The following is a 24,168-nucleotide window of genomic DNA, read 5'->3' as shown; positions in this document are numbered from 1 at the left end:
GAGTTCGCACTGCTTTCAAGGTTTCTAGGAAAAGCTCCACCAAACTTACCAAAAAAAAATAAATCTGATAGTCTTTCCTTCTCAACGAAGAAACAAAACACAAACAAAACAAAAAAAGATTGATTAGAGAAACTATAGAAGAAAATTACAAAAGCTTTTTAAACACCCAAAATATTTTTTTTGATTTGATAAGTAATATTAAATCGTGATATGCAAAAACCACATATGTTAAAAAATCAACATTTTCGGTAAATTTGAAAAAACTTTTTTATTTCTTAATTGTTAACGATTTGTTTTTAAAGACCATTTGATAAACGCGTTTTTACTAATGATGTTAGATACTTTGGCACATGTTTGATTTTTTCAAAATATCATTGATACTGCTCATAAGGAACATTTTCCGCAATAAAATCTCCAAATTTTGCAAAAAAGTAAAAAAAAATGCAAAGTGTGGTTTTTGAAGACAAATAATAAATAATAAATTGTAATCATAACTATATTCTAAATCTGATATCGTTACATTAACTAAATCTATGTTTAATTTTCAAGAATAATCCTTGCTATGCCACTGGGTATTACGAACAGAGCCGTGGCTAGGCTAGTTTACTATAAAATACGCAGTCTTATCAGATTACACTAATAAACAAATAAAATTTTATTGTGCATATCTTGTCAAATAGGTGGTTTTTTAAAACAAATTAAATTTGGTGATTTCAAATATGCAAACCATTTTTCACCATCACGTCAAGTTGTAAAGATATTTGGGTTCAAATCTTTAGTATTTAAGGTAAAGTCCCTAATATTGTCGAAAAAAAAGTTATTCAAAAGTATGTCAACCTGGGTCTCAAAAGAAGTATTTTCATAGAGATTTTAAAAATGGTATTTGTTTGTAATAAAAATAAGTACTTTTTGTATTATTGCTGAGAAATATTTTGTTAAAATTTTTTTAAAAGTCTTTAGCATTTTTTCACATAATTATTTTTGTCAATAAATTTTAAGTAAAAATATTTATCTTTTCTAAAATCTCTATGAAAATACGCTTCTTTTGAGACCCAGGTTGACATACTTTTGAATAACTTTTATTTCGACAATATTAGGGACTTTACCTTAAATACTAAAGATTTGAACCCAAATATCTTTACAACTTGACGTGATGGTGAAAAATGGTTTGCATATTTGAAATCAGCACATTTTAATTTGTTTTAAAAAACCACCTAGTTAACAAGATATGCACAATAAAATTTTATTTGTTTATCAGTGTTATTGTTTAATGTTAGCTGGTTTTGATTTATAGCTACTTAATGCTTGTTTATTGTTTTTATTCATCTCATATTTGAGATTTGTATACTGTCAAACTTCTTCCCAAGTCAGACCTTTTAATTTATAAGTTAAATAAATATTGCGAAACATGCGTGTGTGGTCATATATTAAAGATATACTTATAATTGGGCAGAAATATTTATTTTTTAAATAAAAAATTAATAACATTGTGGCTTTACTTACTCCATAAAAAGGGGTATCAGAAGCCACCCATTAAAAATCAATGTTTGGCTTAAGTTAGAGAGTGCTAGAGGATTTGAACCGTAAATCGGGCACATAAAGAACCACTATTGAAAAGAAAAAGCTTTTTTAATGTAAGAAAATTTTTTTTTTTCGTTTCTTATATTTAAAAAACATAATTTTTTTTATATAAGAAATAAACAAAATGTTATTTAAAATAGGTCGGTGAAAATCATTTCTTTAGTTCATTAGAATAAGTATTATGCCCTCTGTTTACTTTGAATGTTTGCACAACTGAAATGACATCTCTTAATTGAATGTCTATTTTGTCATTAACAATTAAAAATATATAGTTATTTCCTTTTGATTTGGAGCTTTTTTTGAAAAACTTTACTGTAACTTTGTTCTTCTCAAAACAAGTTCTAAGAACGATTCCAACGAACTGTTTGGTGGTTGTTCTTTTTTCTGTTATATAAATAATGAGCCCAAAAATGACGCAAACATCAGGTTTATGTTCTTTTTTTGAGACTCCCTTTTTTGGGGGCTCTTATTTATTCGTCCTTTAAGGACTGTTTTTGTGCAAAAATCTATATAATATATTCTAAAGAAAAATCGTACTAGGTCTAAGTAATTAATCTTACATTATTAATTTCGTAATTTTTAAAATAGCTTAATTACAAGTTAATTGTTAATTCCAAATTTATTAAATAAGGTTGAAATTGACAATGAAAAAACAAAAACTAACAATTTTTAAAGCTATATAAATAACTATAAAAAGATTAATAAATTAAAATTATATAACTTTGAACACAAAAATAATATTGTAACTAAAAACAGAAAAATTTTTTACCATGAAAATTTGAAGATAGAACCTTATTATTCTCATCTACCTATATACTACTTTGTTTTATACCAATTTACTTAAAAAATAATAAATAATGTGTATTCTAAGAAATAAATTTAATAAATTTGATATTTTGATTTTTTAATTTAACAAATTCAACAAACTTTTACCTTTAATTTTAAAAATTTAAGGGAGTATAACAAACTTTGTTAAAGTCTCTTAACAGTTCAAAAGGGAGATAGAACCATATTATTCTAACGTCACGATAACTTAAAATCCGAACTTGCCGACTCCAATGTCCACATTTTCCGACTTAATTTCGAATAAAAATCTTTTATGAGGTTTAGAAACCTCTACATCCCCTCGGGCGGCTCTGTGTGCAACAGTAAAAATAGTTGTAAACCATCTTATTTTTGAGTAAACAACGTTTTTATTTGATAATGTAAAGTATTGCCTTTAATGTTATGTTTAATTTACTTGCAAATTTGTTCTGTTTTATTTACCACTTAGGAGGACAGCATTATTAATGTATTTCTTTATTTTTGTCATTATAATTTATGCTGCTATAATCAAACATTAAAGTGCGAAAAATGTAAACAACAAACGAAAGCAGCTTAACTTAATTTGTCTCCATTTAATGCTGCCTCCATTCAATGTTATCTTTGTTCGAATCTACCGCTTTCTTACATTTAACAATATTATATGTATTACTGTGCTAAAATATGCAGTGTAGATATACAGAGCTAGATAATAAAAATTTCATTACTCCGGTAAAGTATTTCTTCAATTATGAATCTATATGATTAAAAAATAAATAAATAAAAGTTACCTGTTTTGTATAAGTGTACATACACACACGTGAGTCTTGTTTTCAAATTTCGATGAGTTTTTTATTGTTAACGCAGGATATATTTGAGTTGTGGTTAAAGCTAAAAGATTATGCAATACAATATTAAGTTACGTCATGCTATTAAAGTTAGAGAGTGATACTAAACACCAGCGAATAGTGCATTCATTAAACGAATAGCGAATAACGATTAGTTAAACTTCGGTACCGAAAATTAACGAACAGTACTGTTTGATAAAAGAACATGACTATTCGTTAAACGAACAGTGCTATTTGTTAAAAGAGCAGTACTATTCGTTTAAAAATCAGTACTATTTGTTAAACGAAGAGTGCTATTCGTTAAACGAACAGTAATACTCGTTGAAAGAACAGTACTATTCGTTAAACATGCAGTGCTACTCGATAAAAAATAGTACTATTCGTTAAACGAATATATATATATGAATTTTATTTTATGTATACTTATGTATAATAAGATATGATCAAAAGAGGACACCAAACTTTTATTAATAATAAAATATTATGAATAAAAAAAACAACTAATAAATATCTCTATTAAATAATCAATGCTATTTGTTGCTTTATTTCGTATTATCTGATTTTTAAGTTTAGCTATACGGATTTCACCTGTGTGCTCAAGTAAATTCTTTTGAGCAAATATAATACCTATATTTAGTTATTCGTTTAAGGCGATTAGGCGATAATTTATTTAATATATATATATATATATATATATATATATATATATATATATATATATATATATATATATATATATATATATATATATATATATATATATGTATATCTGAAAAAAGTCGACTTAACATGTTTAATAAAAACGGTGAAAAAAACCGGGGTAAAAGAGTGGGGATGGTAAAAGATTCTATTTTTAATTTAAATAAATTATTTTTAAAGATTTAAAAGTAACAAACCTCGTAATTGTTCCAACGCTTTTATAAAAATCATTTTTTTGTATTCTTTATTAAATTTATCACCGGAAAATTGTGTAGATGTAATAGTTGCAATAACGGAGATAAGCTGTCTTCCGATAAAAGATGGAGATGTTTCTGTTTCATAAATCACAGCGAATTTCAGAAATGAATCAATATAGAGTTTGCGTACCTAAATCATATAAACACTGGTACCTTATATGAGTACGGATTTTTATTTAATTTTGTAACCAAATGTTTATTTATGTTTTTCAAGTTACTTTCAAACAGGCAAAAAAAACCTTTTCTCTTTCCCTCCCCTATCCTAACTGACAAAGACTAATCTAACTTCATTCAGGTTGTTCTTGTAAATGTTGGCATTAAAAAGCTCTACGCATAACTTTGTTAGATTTTTAAAATCTACTCGATAGAACCAAAAGATAGGCAAAAACAACCTATGCATAATCTATACTTGATAGATAAAAATAACAAAACTTTTAGAAAAATTTGTTATGATATGTCTAAGTTTTTTGGCTAAACAAAGTAATTTCTTTTATACAATGTATACTTAATTAATAATTACAAAGGTATCACAAGGGTGTAGACAACTTTTTTAGATGTCTGAGCTAAGCAACTTTGAAATATGAAAAAAGCTTCATATTTGGGTATCTTCATATGTATGAGAAATGAGGAAGTTATTTTAAAAATTGCGGTGATTGGAGACTGGGAACAACATAAACCCTAAAACGTTAGCTCCCTTAGCCCGAAATATGAGAGCATTGAGTCAAAGTCGCTATTTTTTTTCAATATCAAAATTAATTTATATTCATCAATGAGTTTCAAATTAGATTAAATAATCTCTTGTTGTTCGGATTTTATGACCTTATAAAGTTTACAACCACCTCAAATTGTGGCGGGTGTAAATTTTCCATGGTCATGATTTCAGAACACTAAGAGAATAATAAATAAAACTCAAAATCTGTCAATGAATAAAACTTTGGTCTATGAATGCAAAAAAAAATAAAGCGCTTTTAACTCATTGTCCTCTTATTTGGATCTTATTTGGAGGGGGGGGGGGGGGGAGCAAGGGCAGTTACTACATACCTCAGTTTATTTGATTAAAGCCTCGTGGCTATAATCAAATATGCAGAGGTATATTTGATTTTAGTTATCTTAAAACCTTGTTCCAACAAAGCAACTATTATACTTTTCTGATTTAAATCTTTTAACAAGAAGTTTGCTTTTTTCTATTTGCGTAATAATATTCAGATTTTACGTACTAATATTCAGTATCGACTTAAATTCGTTATAGTACATAATCATTTTATACTTCTCGCTCAAATTGTAGTCTTTACCAAACAAATAATACAAGAATGATATTTGAACTTAATGTATGCAATACTCGTTATTCCTAGATCTCCATATCTGTACAAAATTTTGAAAATCTTGTTGTTTTTCTTACAACACAGCTAGTTTCATAAAAACTAGTTAATTTATAGTTGTTTTTCCTCGAAAAGATCAAATGGACTTGCTTTCATTGAAGTTTCGAAAAAAATCGAATAATTGTACAAAAATATGGGTTTTAGACTTTACTAATATTATCACAAAAAATCAAGTTATTGATAAAATCCTTTTATAGTAAATAAACGATTGTAAACACAATAAACTGTAAATACGCGAGCTATGCTTTTTACCTTTGCAGATTGAATAAAACTAACATACTTTTAAGAAGAAAATTTTTTTTTATCAATTTTCACTTCAGTTATGCAACATAAATTGTTTAAGTTATTTAAAACTACTGAGACCTTATGCATTTTATTAACCTGAGCTTTGCTAATTATTGGATTCAAATGATTTCGAGTCACATTGTTAGTGTTATATAATCCACCTTTGTTTCTAGTATCAAAATATATTTGAGTAACATCTGAAATGATTTTGCATGCTGATAAATTTCTGGCATTTTGTGTTCATTGCTCACCAGATTTAGTAAACGTTTTTAGGCAAGCAAAAATCACTTGACAATTTATAAGCACATTCTTCAAAAGTTTTCTTTACATCAAAATTAATACACTTTATAAGTTTTTATTTTAATATACGAGTTGATTTGTTTGAATTAGACTAGAAATTTCAAAAATTAGTTAAAAATTATTTGTTAAAAATTAGAGGAAACTTTTATAAACACAACTTGTGTCTTGGGGACCAAAACAATAAAACACCAAACAATCTTCAAATGGTTATACACCTAGATTTTGTTTTTTTTTCCATTGTTGAAAACCCCATACTAGTAGTCATAATCATTACCCAATCCTATAATCTTTTTTTTGACAACCAATTTTTATACGGAGTGACTAATTAGTGGCGTAGAGGTCATATTTATATATAAAATTATTTTGTTTTAAAATGTTTTTTATTTTAAAAGTATTTGCGCAAATGTTTTGTCCAATACTGTATATATATACAGTATTGGACAAAACATTTGCAACCAACATCGAACAACGCTAAAAAGTGTTCCTAATTTTACATATCTTAAAAACGAAACGAACTATACTACCACAGCAAACAGTTCAGGAGTCGAGAGTCATAGCATGCCATGACATGAGCAATCAGCTGACAGGTGACAGCACACAGACAGAATTTCGTTGACAAGTGCCATTTTGCAGCGGACAAAACAAGTGCAACTTTTTTGGTTTGTTTCATTTTCTTAAGTCTGGTCCGTGTCAACGTCATGGAAGTTTTTTAATAATTAAAGGAAGTATCCAGAAGTTTCCAGAAGCATGCAGAAGCTTCCAAAGGTTTCCAGAAGAAGCATCTGGAAGCATCCAGTAGCATCCAGAAATATCCAGAAACATTCAGAAGCATCCAGACGCATCCAGAAGCTTCGAAGAGAAGCATCTAGAATCTTCCAGAACAGGCTCACACAGGTTCATTTTACTATATAAGAGACATGTAAATCGACATGTAATTCAGTCAGTATATGGAAGTCAATCAGTCAGTATTATCAAGACAGTTTATCGAAGTGAGTTTTATCAAAGTGTTTTATCGAAGAACATCAATACAAGAAGTGAAATACAACAAGTGTTTCATTACATCAATACAGTTCACATCCAACCAAGACGTTGTGTTCCACAGAGCATTATTGTATCATCAAAAGGTAAATGTAACACGGTAAGCCTTGAGAAGCGTGATTATTTATTTTTATTATTTTTATGACTTCAAGTGCAAAAATGGCTCCCGACAGTCTTGGATTCGAACTAAGAAAGAAAATTATTGGCGATTAGGTAAGTGGAACGTCACAAAAAAGAATTTGTGATAAATATCGCGTGAAAAAATGGACCGTATCAAGACTATGTTCCAAATATCGTTCTACGGGGAAGTTGGCAGCAGATAACAAAGGTGGAAGACCGCGTTCCACCACTTCTAGAGAGGATTTTATGATTGTCAGATCCGTCAAGAAGGATCCCTGGATATCATCAGTCGAGATACAAAAGCAATTGGAGCTGCCTGTATCGGACCGAACAATCAGACAACGTGCTGTTGAAGCCGGATTGTTTTCTCGACGCCCTGTAAAGAAACCTCTGATTTCACTAAAAAACCAGAAGAAAAGACTCCTGTTTGCTACATCTCATATTGACTGGAATGTGCAGAAATGGCGAACTGTCCTGTTCAGTGATGAATCGAAATTTAACATCATTGGGAGAGATGGCATTTGCCGTGTACGTCGACCGGCCGGAAAACGCCTCAATTTACGTTACTGCCATAAGACCGTGAAGCATGGTGGAGACAATGTAATGGTCTGGGGGTGTTTTTCTGCTAACGGTCTAGGTCCAATACATCGAAACGATGGAATAATGGACCGTTTCATGTATAAAAATATCCTAAAAGATGTTATGTTACCTCATGCTGAATGAAATATGCCAATAAAATAGGTTTTTCAGCAAGACAACGATCCGAAACACACTGCAAAAGTAGTCAAGCAGTGGTTTCAAGACAACCACCTATTGTTGATGAATTGGCCGCCTAAATATCCGGATCTCAACCCTATCGAGAACCTGTGGGAGATCGTCAACCGCAGAATTAATCGTGAAGGTGTTCGTAATAAGGATCAACTGTTTGAACAAATCCAAAAGGCCTTGGCAGCGATTCCATAAAGTTTCATTGACCACCTGATCAAATCTATGCCTCGAAGATGCAAGGCTGTGATCGACAACATAGGATTCGCCACGAAATATTGATAGCGAAGTACAGCTTGGTCAACATTTTGTTGAGTTGTTGTCTTGAGATATATACAAAAGTATATATCTCAAGACAACATATATATATATATATATATATATATATATATATATATATATATATATATATATATATATATATATATATATATATCAATCTCAAGAAAATTGTCGGTAAAATTAAGGTTAAAATTTCAGACTTTTACTTTTTTTTTCAGTTAAGGTTATCAAAGAATCAGATAGATTAAGACCAAAGTCTAGAATTTTGTCATAATTAATGGCAACGAATTATAAAATCTTATTAATTGTTCATTGCCTTTTTAATACTGTTCGTCAACCATCATCTTGTTCATCTCATAAAAACTTTTAAAAAGATGCAAATAGTAATTCATCTAGTGGTTGTGGCTTATGGCTACTGTGTAGTTGGAAAAACAACCTGGCTTTTTAATTCTCATTTTCTAAGGTTTCAAAATGTAAATGAGAAGACTGTTAAGATCAACAGAGTTTTATACTGATTTAAAAATTTCACAAAATTAATGAAATGTTACATAATTATACTGATTTAAAAGTTTCACATAATTAATGAAATGTTACATAAAATTTTTGAATTCTTATTTGACCCGACTGATTTCATTACCTTACCTAATAGAAAGGAATAAAATAATCTTTGAAATTTTTGCGATGAAACTCAAAAATTGGAGCATTGTATTTCATAAAGCAGATACACCATTTCCTTTTTCCCAAGAGATCATAGAACCAAAATTTTGTTTACCCTTTGCAGCCAAAACTTCATTTAGCCTTCACACTGTAAATACAACAATTTTATCAACATTCCATATTTATAAAGCATTCAAATGCTGTTCAAAAATCATTCTTTGCACATTGTATACCTCCCTCAAGTTTTTTTTTTCAATACATTATTTGTTTTGTCATCCAGTGCGTAGTTTTTTAAATATTTCAATTACCGAACTCGCCTTTGCTATTTATTAAACTCGTCTCAGTCTCCAGCTAGCCTCATTTTAACTTACTTTTATAAATTAAAGTTTAGTAAGAATGTGAGTACTTAAGTAAGTATGTGATTACTTAAGAAGTATGTGAGTACTTAAGTAAGTATGCGCTATAACAGAGTAATAAAAAATGTCCTAAAAATTTTTCTTAACATTGTTTTTGAAAATGTTTTTGAAAATCTATTATGAAAATTATTCTGTTTAAAAAAACAAAACCAATAAAACATCATTTATTCTCTTGTATTTTTATAACTTTATGATAAGTATAAAAACTTACGTAAATTAGATCGAAGTTAATATTATTTATCATGGAGGTTGCGTTTATACTTAAGTCATCCCAAATAATTTCTACAAATTTTAACTTTAGGTGATGTTGCATGAGGATTGTAACGTTTTCAAGATCAACCACACAATCTGCGCTTGTCGTCATATTAAAGTTGATGTACATACTTTGACTAAAAAAAATTCACTTTAATCAAAGTTCGCCTGACAATAATTACAATATTCAAATATATATTTATATATATTATATATATATATTACCCGACAATAATTACAATATTCAAATATATATTTATATATATTATATATATAAATATATATTACAATATTCAAATATAATTACAATTAACAAAATTCTTATAATTGTATTATACGTAGTATAATCATAATGAAATGTAAAAGCCTAAAATAATAAATTATAAAAGTTAAACCTAAACAATCTTTTTAAATACAAGTAAAACAACTCTATTAAAAGAAATTATTAACAAACGCTAAAAAAAATTTTTACAACACATAATATTTTTTGTTCATCATTAATTTTATATTTATTTATTTATTATTAAAATTTGATAATGATTGACTTTTATCGTATACTTGAAATCGTACTCAGTTTATCTCTATCAATGGGCTTGAATTCACACTACTCTGTTATTTTTTTTTTAAATTCTTTCTGTGTTTTTATTAATATTTTTTTAAGTGTTACTTCTTTGACTAGTTTTTAAGTGTTACTTCGTTGACTAGTTTTCAACCATACGAGTGACTCTTAACCTTATTTATGTAGGTTTATAATTTACTATTATTTTAATATTTTATGGTGAAATAGAACAATATTACCAGAATTTTAATACCTACTTCATAGTGGAGTTAGAAACTGCCAAAATTAAACGACATGTTTTTACTGAACGTGTGATAACAAATGGATTTAATGCCACCCATAACGAATTAATATTTGAATATACCATTACAGCCCATTCTGTGTGGTTGTCCTCTACTGACATATCACCAACCTAAATTTAATTTCTTAAAATTACATTTTTTTAGAAGAAACTGTATCTCTGGCAATATATATTAAATAATACAAAAAAATCAATTTTTAACGTTTTATTTTAACGTTTTTAGTTGGAGATTTATAGCCGACTAATCATGACAAAATTACTGAAATTTGGTAAACGATAAAAATGAAACTTTAATCACCTTTGCAATCAGAGAGTAAAAGTTCTCAAACTTTGAATCCAGAGTTCCAGAATATGTTTCCTTTACTAAGTTATAAAGCTTGCTCTCATTATGTCTTTCTGTTGTAATGGATTGATGATAACCTCTTTTAAGATCTACGAAGCTTGTGATAATCATTCTTCCTGAATAAGTCAGCGGATTACTCAGGTTGTCAATAAAGTATATAGTACTCTCGTCGTTACTTTCTAGATAAAAACTGATTCGAACTCGAAAGTTTATATTTGAACCAATAGAACAAGTTGCAGACTCTGGTTGAAAGATTGAGACTGAAAAATATACACAGTTTAATAGTAAAAACATATTAAAAACAAAAAACAAATACAAATTGATAAATAATTAAACAGTTAATTCAAAAAAAAAAGAGTAATAATAAATTAAAAGCTCAATTGATAAAGAGCTAAAATATAATTTTATAATACAAATATAATGAAGAAAATATAATGTTATAATATAAATATATTAAATAATAATAAGTTTAATATTTATTTAAAAAAAATTTGATCTTACAAAGAAAATTTTGTGTTTCCCATGCATTTGAAACCTGAAAGGTTAACCCAGCTTGGGTAACTGTACAGTAACAGTTCAAATTATTAACATTTCTCATTGACCCTTCGTATAATTTACCACTTTCAATTTTGCTCCAACATGCTTGTATACAACTGCTACTAGTCGTAGATGGTATATTATATTCATATTGATTAAAATAACCCCAGTTTTTTTTAGGTACTTTATTATCAGCAAATGAATCTGAATTTAAGTAAAAAATTACATTTAATAAATTATAGTTATATTTTAACAACACTCATCATAAATATTCATCACAACATATATTATAGTCATATACAAACTACAATATTACGACAATATTTTGAAAAACTCAAAATTAACTAAATTGCAAAACACATAAAAATAACCTGGATAAAAAAACCATAACATAAATTTTCTAGACACTAAAATACAAAAATTTAAATTCAATAATATTAACAGTGTAAAAGTCATCACCATTTTAGTCTTCATTCTTTCATAAGATTCAAGAAATATAAATTTTGGATGAAATCTAATATAAAAACTATAAATTTTCGATATAAATGATCCTAATTAATAGTTAAAAAATTTTCTAAAATACTTATAGGGAAAACTTTTGTGGGAGTTTTAGGCTTTATTTCCGTAATCGAAAATTTTAAAGTTTATTTTCATAACTGAATCGACATTTGATAAAGTTAAAATTTATTAAATAAAAATTAGAATTAATATCTAAACTAAAGCATGAAAAAAAAGTTTCATAAAAACAATCCACACAACACAATTTAATTGATCCAACGGGTTATTTTATTGGTGGGCCGTAGTTTGTTTTTTATCATAAAAGTTAATTTTCATTCTCGGTATTGCATTTTTTTAATGGCTTAACACATAGAGGTAAGTTTACAAAAGAAAACTCATAGAGAGTAATTTTACGCAGTATAACACATAGAGTTTACATAAATGTTTACACGTTTTTCCAATTATGTTTCTAGTTAATTTGGTTTTGTAAACACTTTCTTTTAATTTTTGTCTTTGTAAGTACTCGAGATTTTATTTCCTTTAGCTCCATCTAGCTTTCCAAATCAAAATCGGCATGTGATTCCAAATTTTTGTGTGATTAAGTTTCCAAGATCTTTAAAAATACTTATTTCTTTTTGCAATATAATAACCTGCAAAGTTACGTTTTATCATATTTAAGTCATATAATAATCTGCCAAATCAGCTTTCATTATACAAAACAAGATGATCATTGATTGTTTTGAAAAATCTCATACAATTTAAACTAACTAGAGTATGGAACTTTGGTACTACCACGGTAGTACCCGTGTTGAACTGTATAATGACTTTCGGTACTTGATTCTGTATTAATAATGAAAATTTTATTTAATATCTTTTGATAATTATTTTATGCTTTTTGCTACGATTTTTTTTTTTTAATTAACTAAATTATATTTTAAGCTAATTTCAGAGTTTTTAATAACTCATTAAATTATCCTCGTAGATTTCTTTGAACTATAAATGTTTAAAGCGTCCTTAAGTTTTTTGACTGATATACTTTAATGTTATGCACTTATTTAACTTTTGTTTACTTATTAAATGTTCTGTATGTGTGTGTAATGCGTCTATTTAAATGTTTCTTTAAATAACAACATATAACGGTGAGGTTTGATGCCGGCTCTGGCTAGAAAAGCAACATTTATAAGAAAGAAGGCGTTGAATTTCTGGTTAAATGCACTTCCACGGTGCTTTGTGTTAAGACTTTTAGGACTGAATACAAAGGAGCACCTTAATAAAAACCTTATAGAGCATCTTAATAACCACCTTAAAAACAGAAAGGAGCACCTTAGTAACCACTCAAAATTAGTCACTAAATATAACTGCACTCCAAAAAATTCTGTCAAAAAAAAATCTCCAAAACTCCTGTCAATGCACTCCAAAAAATAACAATAAAAGAATTTTTTATTTAAAAGTCTACCGGCTCTAGTTAAAACCACCAGATATACTTACATACATACATACAAACATACATTCATACATACATTCATACATACATACATACATACATACATACATACATACATACATACATACATACATACATACATACATACATACATACATACATACATACATACATACATACATACATACATACATACATACATACATACATACATACATACATACATACATAAATATATAAATAAATACATACATTCATACATACCTACATAAATACATACATACATACATACATACATACATACATACATACATACATGCATTCATACATACATACATACATACATACATACATACATACATACATACATACATACATACATACATACATACATACATACATACATACATACATACATACATACATACATACATACATACATACATACATACATACATACATACATACATACATTTGGTAGCTACACAGCTTGTCTAGTGTGTTTGACTGGTAATAGAAGAGAATTGCTTTTCAAATTTAAGAATAAAAAATGGTGCATCATTGAGTAAAAACTTTCTAGAAGGAAGTTTAATAATTAGAAATAAGTTCATCGTCCTGCAAGAAAAATGTTCCATTTGGGCTTAAGTGGTCTAAATTAAGAGATATTTAAACGGGTCCTTTCAGAAACACCATATGTTATTTTTAGACAAAACAATTTAAGCACGGAATCGTGTTATCTTAAGGTAGCTACAAATTCCCTTAAAAAATCATATTTGTTAGGGCTTTTTATCATCCCTTAGATTGCGAGCTTGAATTACAGTTGATGTCAGAAACAACATAAGCCACTGATTTATGGTGTTTCTCTGTGGATCAGCTAACGCAGCCGAATCTAGAATCATAAATCAAAATAGAAATTGTAATGATTACATAACAAATTTCCTTTCAAATAATTGTTTGCAATATTTGTTTTTGATAATCATTAACAATCAGTTGAATATACAATCAGTTGTAAAAATATCTTTGGAAAACCAATAATGATTGTAAAACAATAATTGTTTTGGGAATTATTCCCTCAGAGATTAATTTGGTACAAAGAAATCTCACATGAATGGAATAAAAGCCGTAGCCCAAAGTTTATTATAGTTGAATAGTTACAGTGAATCAACTTGATTCATTTGATTTAAGATTTTTTTAGATTTTAATTGATTTAACAATTTGGCCCGATAACAATACCCATATACAAAAATAAAAGTAAAACAGGAGTAGTTAATAATTCTATCTACAAAAATAATAAAGCAAGACTGCATTGATGGAAGCCTCATACACAAACTATGCTGGGAAGGATATACCTGAAAGAAAACCTGGCAAAGATTGCAAGTAAGTTAATATTTGTTTTTGTTTTTACTGTTACTTATTTAACAGACGCATAATATTTTTAACGCCCTAAGGCTGAGCCTGTTGCTAAAATTTCTTGGAGAAGGGCTTACTAACTTATTTTCTTTTGCTTTTTTAAGGTGCTGAAGAAAGTGTTTTGAAGTCATTTGAGAGAATGAACGACTAAGAATATTCAACAAGTTTATTAGTCTCAAAACTAAAAACGAACAAGTTGCCATCTGCAGTCGTTGATGTGTACTGCTGAGGTTAAGCAAATAAGAAGCCATAAGCTCTTTAATGAGTTATCAAAGCTGGAACGAGGTGTAGCATTTTTTTATGAAATATCAACACCAGGTAAATACCAGGTATGCAAATTGGCTTTTATGAATATTCACTCGGTGAAATGTGACAGGTTAAGCAGGCTGGGGAATCTTTTGAAGACAAGACAACTTCCTCGTGATGAACGTGGACAAAGTATTTCAGGAAATGCTAAACCTGAAAGTGTCATAAACATGGTGAAAGAGCAAATATCTGCTTATCCAAATAAACTAACTCACTATGGTAATACTGAAAAACATTTTCTAAATGAAAAAATTTCTGAACTTTGACGACTTTTCTTTTCTCTTTATGATATGCACGAGGCGTTTCAACAGAAGTATCCTGGAATTAATATAAATTACAAATTTTATTTGAAAATATTTAAGCAGCAATTTTCGTTGAGCACATGTAATGAGTTACAGGCAAAAATTAAAAGTAAATACTTAAGTGACAATGTTAAGACTGCTGAAGCTGTTGAGAAAATGGTTCATAATCGCAGAGCCAAAATGTTTTCCAAAAAAATTAAAGAAACGGCACAAAAATGTCAAGATGATGATAAAATAGGAGAGATTTACATAAATTATATGCAAAATTAACAACTTCCTTGCATACCAGTTCAAGAGACTTTTTACGTAAGGCAACTAACCGTTAGTGTTTTCTTCATACACAACTTTTGAGATAATAGTGTCAAATTTTATTTTTATTATGAAGGGTTTGGTGTAAAGGGATCTGATGAAGTTTGCTCCATTCTATTAAAATAAAAAGAATCTTCCTACAATGATGTAGAAGTGCTGCATGTGTTTTCTGACGTGATTGGTGGCCAAAACAAAAACCACATCTTTGTTAGGCTACGTTCTGCACTAGTATCAATAAACCAGGTTAAGAGTGTTGACCAATATTTTCCTTTGAGAAGTCACTCTTTTCTTCCTTGTTATCGGGACTTTTCTGTATTGAAAAGAAAATCCGGAAATCCGGAAAGCTGATAGGATTTATACCTTAAAAAAATATAATAATCAGATTCTTTTATCCTCCAAGAAAAATACATTTTTTGTTATTATTGTAAAAAACGCTGACATCGCTGATTTTAAGAACTGGTGGCATCAACTTTATAAAAAAGACAATGTTGCCGTTGTAATGGCTGGGCGCTATGTACCCATGAACGGAAAAGTTACATTCAAAATCTGCACTTTTATGTATATGAGTCACAAAACTGAAACAAAGGGAAAAGCAAATTATAGAAAATATATTGATGGCTATATTGAAGTTCCAAACATTTTCTTTGAGAAATTACAACCATTCTGTTCTGCCTCTTCCTACAGTCAAAGCTTATCCGAATGGAGCAATCCCAATCAACACTAAGAAGATTGCTGCGATCTATAAACTTATAAAATAAATAAATCCAGATGATGAAGATATTAAAGACTTTTATGACCAGATTCTGACTTGGCCCACTGTAGACAAAACAGTGGCTCAAACCAGAGTTTGAGCCACTGTAGTTTAAACATTACCTTACAAATTTTTATCACAAAATTGTCACTATTTTATCTGTAAAAAGTTTCTTTCATGGTACTGAAAGTAATATATTATACATCAACGTGAGTTTTTTAAACTGAAAATTTGATTTCTTGTCTTATTTCTACAAATCTATACCTAAAAATAACATTTTCTTGGCTTTTATGACTAATCATTTCAGAAACATTATAAGTTAGTCAAATAAAAAAACCCTAAAAAGATGTAAAGTAAATTTTTTTCTTCAAAATTTTAATTAAAAATGTTTCAGTTAGTATTAAGTATATTTGGCAATTTTTTGAAAATCATTAACACTTTTTATGAAAAATTAAAATGTTTTTTCTCATTTCCTAAAAGTTTCTTTTTTTGACTTAAGGTGTTTCTGAAATGATCCGTTCATTTAATGACTGCAATAAGCATTTTTGTTGTTGTTGAGAACTTGATAATGCTAACGTCTTCAATTACTTTTCAATTACTTCAAACAAAAAATGAGACTTTGTAGTGTATTTAATCTTATTTTCCTCAACACGAAAATTTATTTCAAGAGAAATAGAATAAATAGAAAACCGCTTTTACTGATGCCATCAAAAAAAGGGCTCAAAACTAGCACAACATTGTGACCTAAAATTTTGAGTCGGAGCATAATAAGGAGAGCGTATTTTAGCTAATGACCAAACTAAATGCTAAATTCAGACATGGCACTGTAAACAAAGTTAAAGAAGTATAATTAAACTATATATACTCAGGTCAGGTCACCCTGCTACTGAAAACATGTAATCCAATACAACTTTATATAGGGCAAGTAAGACTCCTTAGTCGAAGTGAAGTCAATTATTAAAGGAGAGAAAAATTCTGAAAACCCCCAATTTATATGACAATAAGGGTAATAGGGCCTCGTAAACCTTAAAAGATAACCTTACGAGTGTTAGTGACAATAAGTAGTAGTCAGTCTTAAACTTTAAAACTGGTCAAATTTAAGAAGGATATCATGTTGTAAAAAATCTTCTGGAATGTTATTTAAATTAGAAAAAAAGTTAAAAATATTTTGCTTAAGTCGTATTAATACGACGACAATATATTATAAAATTAACTTTATCCAATTATTTTAATAGTTCTAAAAAATAAATAAGTTTAAACTAAAAAAACTAAATACTCTCTTTAAAAACGTTTTCTTTGCCGTTAGTACTTGATACCTGAGTTAAGTATTTGGTGCCAGCTGGTAGGAATTACTGTACAGTGCTTTGCACCAAAGCAGCAAGCGCTGTGCAATGTTTTTTACCTTCCGGTACAGTTACGGCTTACTGTATAGTGAACCCTACCTTCCATGGTTTTATTTTGAATAAAATTGAAAGAAAAAAAAAATAAAACAAGTTGTTTACTCTGTTTTTGCAATGAATGAATATTTTAAATAAATATTAAAGTATTGAAAATTTCAAATCAAAATGTTAAAGAAAATGATATCTAAATTTAAAGCAATATGCTTATTAGAAACATGGTGCAATAACAAAAACAAATCTAATTTTTAAATTTTTGACTAGGTGGTAACGCTGGTGATGGTGTCTGCTTTTTTATCCATGGCTTAACCCATTTTTATAAAATAGAAATTCTCAACAAGTAAAACGTGACATTGAATCATCAACTATCGAATTATTAAAAAACGATTCAAAAATGCTTGATTAACTGCTTTGTATAGACCCCATGCGAAAATAAAAATTTTTTTCAAACACATTTAAAACAATACTTTTAAAAAGTTGTTAACTCGCAAATTTACATTACGGTGGACCATCTAAATGTTTTAAATTTAGAAACGGATAACAATGTAAAATATTTTTTAAACATTCTCTTTCAATGCAACATTCTTCTCCTAATTAAAAAGCGCCACTCTTTAATCCGCATCTCTCATTGAAAATACTTTTACTAACAACTTTACTACATGCAATATTCAAGGCGGAATCATAAAAAGGGACATCTTTCCCATTCAACATTTTCATATCTGAATTTTTAAGAAAAGAAAAAATAAGGAAAGTACTAACGGAAAGGTGGATTAATAAATATAATATTAAGGTGTTTAGAAACTATTTACTTACTAATAGAAATCCTGAGAATAAACGTAAAAATGTTTGCCGTAACAAAATTCAAATATAAACAAAAATCAAATGTAAAGCCAGTAACATCACGGTTATACACACAGGCCAATAATATCATCGAGATAATCCATCCTTTGAAATGTTTGAAGAGTCTTTCAAAAGTTCTCTCATCATTCCATTTATAGTATTAGTTGAATTAAAAGATAAATTTAAATAATTTAGATACGATTCAGTTATTGATAAGCTTCGTACCTTCTATTATCTGCATGAAAACTTCAGTAGAGCAATCTGAAATGATACAAAAAGCTACAATACATTATGAAAGTGATCTCTCTAACTTAAATTTTTTTGATGAAGAAATAATCAACCAGATAATCGACCCTCAAGTACTGCTAGTGCACTTAAAGAATGTGAGCCAAATAAGTTTTCAAATATTTACTTCGTTCTTTCCCTTAGATGTTTCAATGTTCATCCTGTCACTAACGCAGAATGTGAAAGAACGGGAAGAGTAATTCGATGCCTTAATTTGTACACAAAAGCAACACAAGGACAGGAACGAATTTCTGAGAATTTTGTTCCTGTCCTTGTAAAAATGTTTGCAAAATTACATCCGAGAAGATTAGAACTTGCCCCTTTTCTTTTAGACGATTAACATTTGTTGTAGTTAACTGTTTGCTGTTTATTTATTTTTCATCAGTTACATTATAATAATAATAGCGTGAAATTTTGTGTTTTTTTTTTTTTTGTTTTTTTGCTATTTAATAATATATACAGTTTCTAAGCATATAAATAAAAATAAATTTTGGCGGGGCAAGAACAAGACTTATGAGGCCTTATGACCGAGCCCCATTTTCACGTGTTTACAAAAACCGTAATATTTAAATATATTTAGCTAACAAACTATTTATTAAAAAAAAATATAAAAGTAGAATAGATAACAATTCGTTGTCTTTTAAAGAAAAATTTAAAGAATCAAAATTTAAGGAAAGAATAAGATCAAGTGAGTAAGAAAAAATAAATAAGATATTATCATTTGCTTAAAACTTAAATATTTAAACTAAGATTTAAAAATAAAAAAGTAAATAAATTAATATACACCATAGAAATAACATAAATAAATTAGTATACTTCATAGAAAAAACGTAAATAAATTAGCAAACGCCATAGAGATAATACCATAGTTAAGGTAAGAAAAAAAAATGTTGATACACTCAGTGACATAATTTTTGTATTAATTATTTTTTTGTATTTGAGTTTTAATTAAAAAAAAAACAATTAAAATCGGATATATTAAAATCCATAAGTAAGAATGCCTGTTTTGATTCATTTTTAAACTGCTCTATACCAGTTTTATTTGTATTTACAATTTTGGAAGACATTTTCCACAAGTGAGGTCCACGATAAAGAACTGAATATGAATTTAGTTTTGAATTATATTTTGGGACAACAAAGTTGTTACTTGAAAATTTTGTTGGATATTTATGACCTATTTTGTCAAAATAGAATGGAAATATTTTAGGAGATAATCCTATATTTGTTTTATACATGAACATTAAAACATAGTGTAAGTTGATTATATATATATTTAATGCTCCAAGTATACGCAGAAAAGGCTCATAAGTTCTATCAGTTCCAAAAATTATTCTGCACGCGTGTTTTTGTTTACAGTACAAATTTTTTAATTTTGTATGGTTTGTACTTGCTCATGCAATATTGCAATAAATTAAATTAAATTGAATAAAAGAGAAATACAAACTTTTTAAAGAATTATCGTTTAAAAATGGCTTAATCCTATATATCATTGTTAAATTTTTTGATACTTTATTTTCAAAACCTTTTATATGTAAACTCCAATGTAAACAAATGTTCATCTAAGATTACGCCTAGAAAGTTTACTTAGTTTTCTCTTTTAATGTTAGTGTTATTGATTATTAGATTAGGCAATTTGATGGGAGTATTCTTTGGTTTATTCACTTTGTGGAACAAAATAAATTTGGTTTTATCCACATTTAGAGAATGTTTATTACTTTTAAACCACTCATTAACTTTCGATAATTATTCGTTTGTTGTTTCAAATAGTGTATTAATATCTCAGTGGGAATAAAAAAGATTGGAGTCATCTGCAAAAAGAATACAATTTAATAGGTATGTTGTTAAATTTAAATCATTAGTGTACACTAGGAACAACAGTGGTCCTAAAATAGAGCTCTGGGGAACCCACAAGTTACGGCATTCGGGAATGCTTGTTTTTGTTTATACACTATAAATTGTTTTCTATCGGTCAAATAACTTTTGAACGAAAGTAAATTGTTATTTTTTACTCCAAAGTGTTTAAGTTTTTTGTATTAGTATATTATGATTTACGGTATCGAAAGCTTATGACAGATCAATGAAAACTCCTAAGGAAAAGTAGTTACTTATGAATGCACTTGATATTTGATTGACTAGTTCAACCACTTCATGTTCTGTTGAATTTTTATTTTTGAAACTAAATTGTTTTGAATACAACTTGTCGTTTTCTGATAAAAAAATTAAAAAGCCTTTTGTACATTATTCTCTCAAGTAATTTTGAAAAACAAGGTAAAATAGATGTAGACCTATAATTAGAGATATTTGAGTCATCTCTGGACTTAAATATCGGCGTGATTCGTGCAATTTTTAGCTTTTCGGTGACAATACCTGTACTAAATGAAAGATTAAATATGTGAAATAACGAGGGTTCTATTATATTATATACTGGTTTTACAACATTAACGTTAATTTTATCAAATCCAGCACTTTTGTTAGTTTTAAGGTAAAAAAGGCGGTTTGCAGTTCAATTAGTTTTAAATTAGGTTTATGCATAATTTAATCGTTATTTTTTAAATAAGTTTCAAATTGTTGTTGAATTCATATGAACTTTTAATGCCAAATTCGGACCAGCATTAGTAAAGAAGCTGTTTAGTTTTTCAGCAATAATTGATTTATCATGATTTGTGTTTTTACCAATTGTTGTTTTATTTTGGCAGAATGTTTCTCGCATAACTATTTTTTCCGATTATTTCTTTAATTACACTCCATGTTTTTTTAGTGTTTTCGGTTTTTAGTGTTTCCGTTTAATTATAATATTAAAAAAAAAATGTAAGAGATGTTGTTTGCACGAAGGAAAAAAATTTGAATAACGCTTTGCTAAAGAAAAACGCGGAAAACTTTGCAGAAAACAATGTGCTTTTATTAAAAAGAACCGTTTTACACTGTCACGGATACAACCAAATATTTTAATCTAATAAAATTTTAATCTAATAAAACTTTAATAAAATTTTTTTTATCAAACATTTCCTACTTTGAAACATAGTTTCTGTCACATTGTAATCATGTCGTATTTCATTTACTATAATATAAAATAGGGTTGCAGCACCCAAAAGTACAAACTTAGATATATTGGATTAATATATTTATAAAAAATATATTTGGTTTGCGTTATTATTAATGTAATTTTTTAAAGTTTTTAAGATGAATAGCGATAGTATAAAGCATTTAAGGTTTTTACAACTATTATAATCAATATTATTAATCTATAATATCACTAATTATCATATAGTAATATCACATTTTATTTATTAGAAATATTTACCTTGAAACAGCAGGAAAAATATTATTGAAAACAAAATGGAGCATATCTTGAAAAGCATTTCTAAAAAATTTAATTCAAAACAAATTAATCACTTTTTTTTTAATCTTTAAACATGAAACGAAATTATTCAATCAGCAGTCAATCATCTTCTTCAATCATCAGCGCAATAAACACCACAGGGTACCTAAAAACTTTTGAATTAAAAAAAGATTAATATTAATAACCTTTTTACTTTTAATAATATTAATAACCTTTTTAACGTTGCTAAGAAAGAATATATATATATATATATATATATATATATATATATATATATATATATATATATATATATATATATATATATATATATATATATATATATATATATATATATATATATATATATATATATATAAAGACCACACGGGAAAAAAACTTACTTGTGATATTGAAAAAGTCTTAAAAAAGTATATATTGATTATTTATAAAAGTAGTTGGATAAATTTGAGAAAATTTTTTTTTAACGAAAACTACAAAAATTTTAAATATAAATAAAACGTTTTAGTCTTCTATGCTTTATTATGAAGACTTTCATAAAGGATCAATATATGCTTTCTTAAAACTTTTTCATTGCGACTTTGCCATTTTTTACTGCTTGCTTATCATAAATACTAAACGAATTAATTAGTAAATTTTTTTATAAAGACGGTCAATATACATATACTTAATTTTAATTTAAGTAAATGTATATAACTAAATATATCAGTTTAACAGTCTAAAATGAGTAAATAATTGAATAACATTAACAACAACAACAACAACAACAAGCTATTAATTTTAAATAAATTACGGTAAATCAATTTTAAAATAGTTTTGATAATAATAATAATATCCAATAATTTGAAAAAAAAATGGCTTTCTCTAAATATCAAAAATTGATCATTGTGTATTTTATTTTACCATTTTATATCTATATACTTTTATACTTATATTCACATAGTCACGTTAAAATATATTTACTTTTTGCATATTATATATTTGTATACTATCCGTATTTTATATAAAAGGTGATACATATATAAATTATATAAACGTTAAATAAATATGTAAAATTAAATATTATGTATTAAGCATATTATATTTACATATTGGCTGTGCTCGGTATTTTCCGCCTGGATATAACTAGCAATAATTAGGCAAATACTTAACAAATTAATTCCAATTTTTTCAAATTTTTTTGTCGTCTTTTGCAAATTATTAGCTTTTCAACAAGAGACCTAATACAATTGTCTCGTTAACTATCGATAACGCGCCTCTCAGGGCAATTCAAAAGATTCGCATCTTTTGGATCAATTTTAATGTCATTTTGGTTAAATAACTCCATTGACATACAGTTATTCGTTAGTACAGATCTTCGGATCAAACTTTTCAGTCTAAATATACTAAAATTTGTGTTGACATAGACACCTTTTGAATGATAATAATATTGATGGCCGGGCAACCGTGAGAAATCCTTTTTGCAGAATGTTTCGTCGTCCTCAATAATGCATGAATTTTCTCGATTAAAAAGTTTGACAAGCTTCCTCACACAGCAAATAGCTTTTAGTTCTCCATCAACTATTTGCTTTGGATTTTCTCTCATGGTGTAAGCCTTCAAATTCTTGCTTTTGAGGGCTTTTTTGACAAAGAAAAGACAGCGTTCAAAGTTTTTGGCGAGATCTATTAGCATTTCTTGTAACTGACCAGCTGATCAAGTTCACTTTGTTTTTGTCAAAAAAATCTTTTATCTTTCAACCGCTTCTTTTTCTTTCAATAGTTTGAATCTTCGAGTATTGCCACAATATTTCTCTTACTAAAGATGAATTTGGTTAATTTTGTAATTTTAAGAAAAATTTTCAAAACCTTTATTCGGTTATTGTATGC

General features: G+C 27.7%; 1 protein-coding gene across 4 annotated transcripts in view; it reads right to left on the bottom strand.

Annotated features, from left to right (window-relative positions):
* Positions 1-22,407, bottom strand: part of LOC136077103 (uncharacterized) — a 40,474-nt gene extending 18,067 nt beyond the window's left edge. For 2 of the 4 annotated variants that reach the window (XM_065791676.1, XM_065791678.1), the window contains exons 1-7: positions 22,264-22,407; positions 11,385-11,624; positions 10,839-11,143; positions 10,497-10,651; positions 9,640-9,817; positions 4,127-4,316; positions 3,174-3,273 (exon numbers count right to left, since the gene is read on the bottom strand). In XM_065791676.1, the coding sequence (XP_065647748.1) occupies positions 3,174-3,273; positions 4,127-4,316; positions 9,640-9,817; positions 10,497-10,651; positions 10,839-11,143; positions 11,385-11,624; positions 22,264-22,321 (1,226 nt within the window). In that variant the 5' untranslated portion in view covers positions 22,322-22,407. Of the gene's footprint in view, positions 1-3,173; positions 3,274-4,126; positions 4,317-9,639; positions 9,818-10,496; positions 10,652-10,838; positions 11,144-11,384; positions 11,625-18,650; positions 18,879-22,263 lie in introns of those variants that run through there. The other 2 variants (XM_065791677.1, XM_065791675.1) reach the window with 2 other exon arrangements.
* Between the last annotated feature and the right edge of the window lie 1,761 nt (positions 22,408-24,168).

This window comes from Hydra vulgaris, chromosome 02 (assembly GCF_038396675.1).
Source record: "Hydra vulgaris chromosome 02, alternate assembly HydraT2T_AEP".
In the NCBI taxonomy this organism is placed as follows: Eukaryota; Metazoa; Cnidaria; class Hydrozoa; order Anthoathecata; family Hydridae; genus Hydra; species Hydra vulgaris.
Note: the sequence above shows the minus strand (reverse complement) of the source record. Positions and strands in the feature narration are given on the sequence as shown.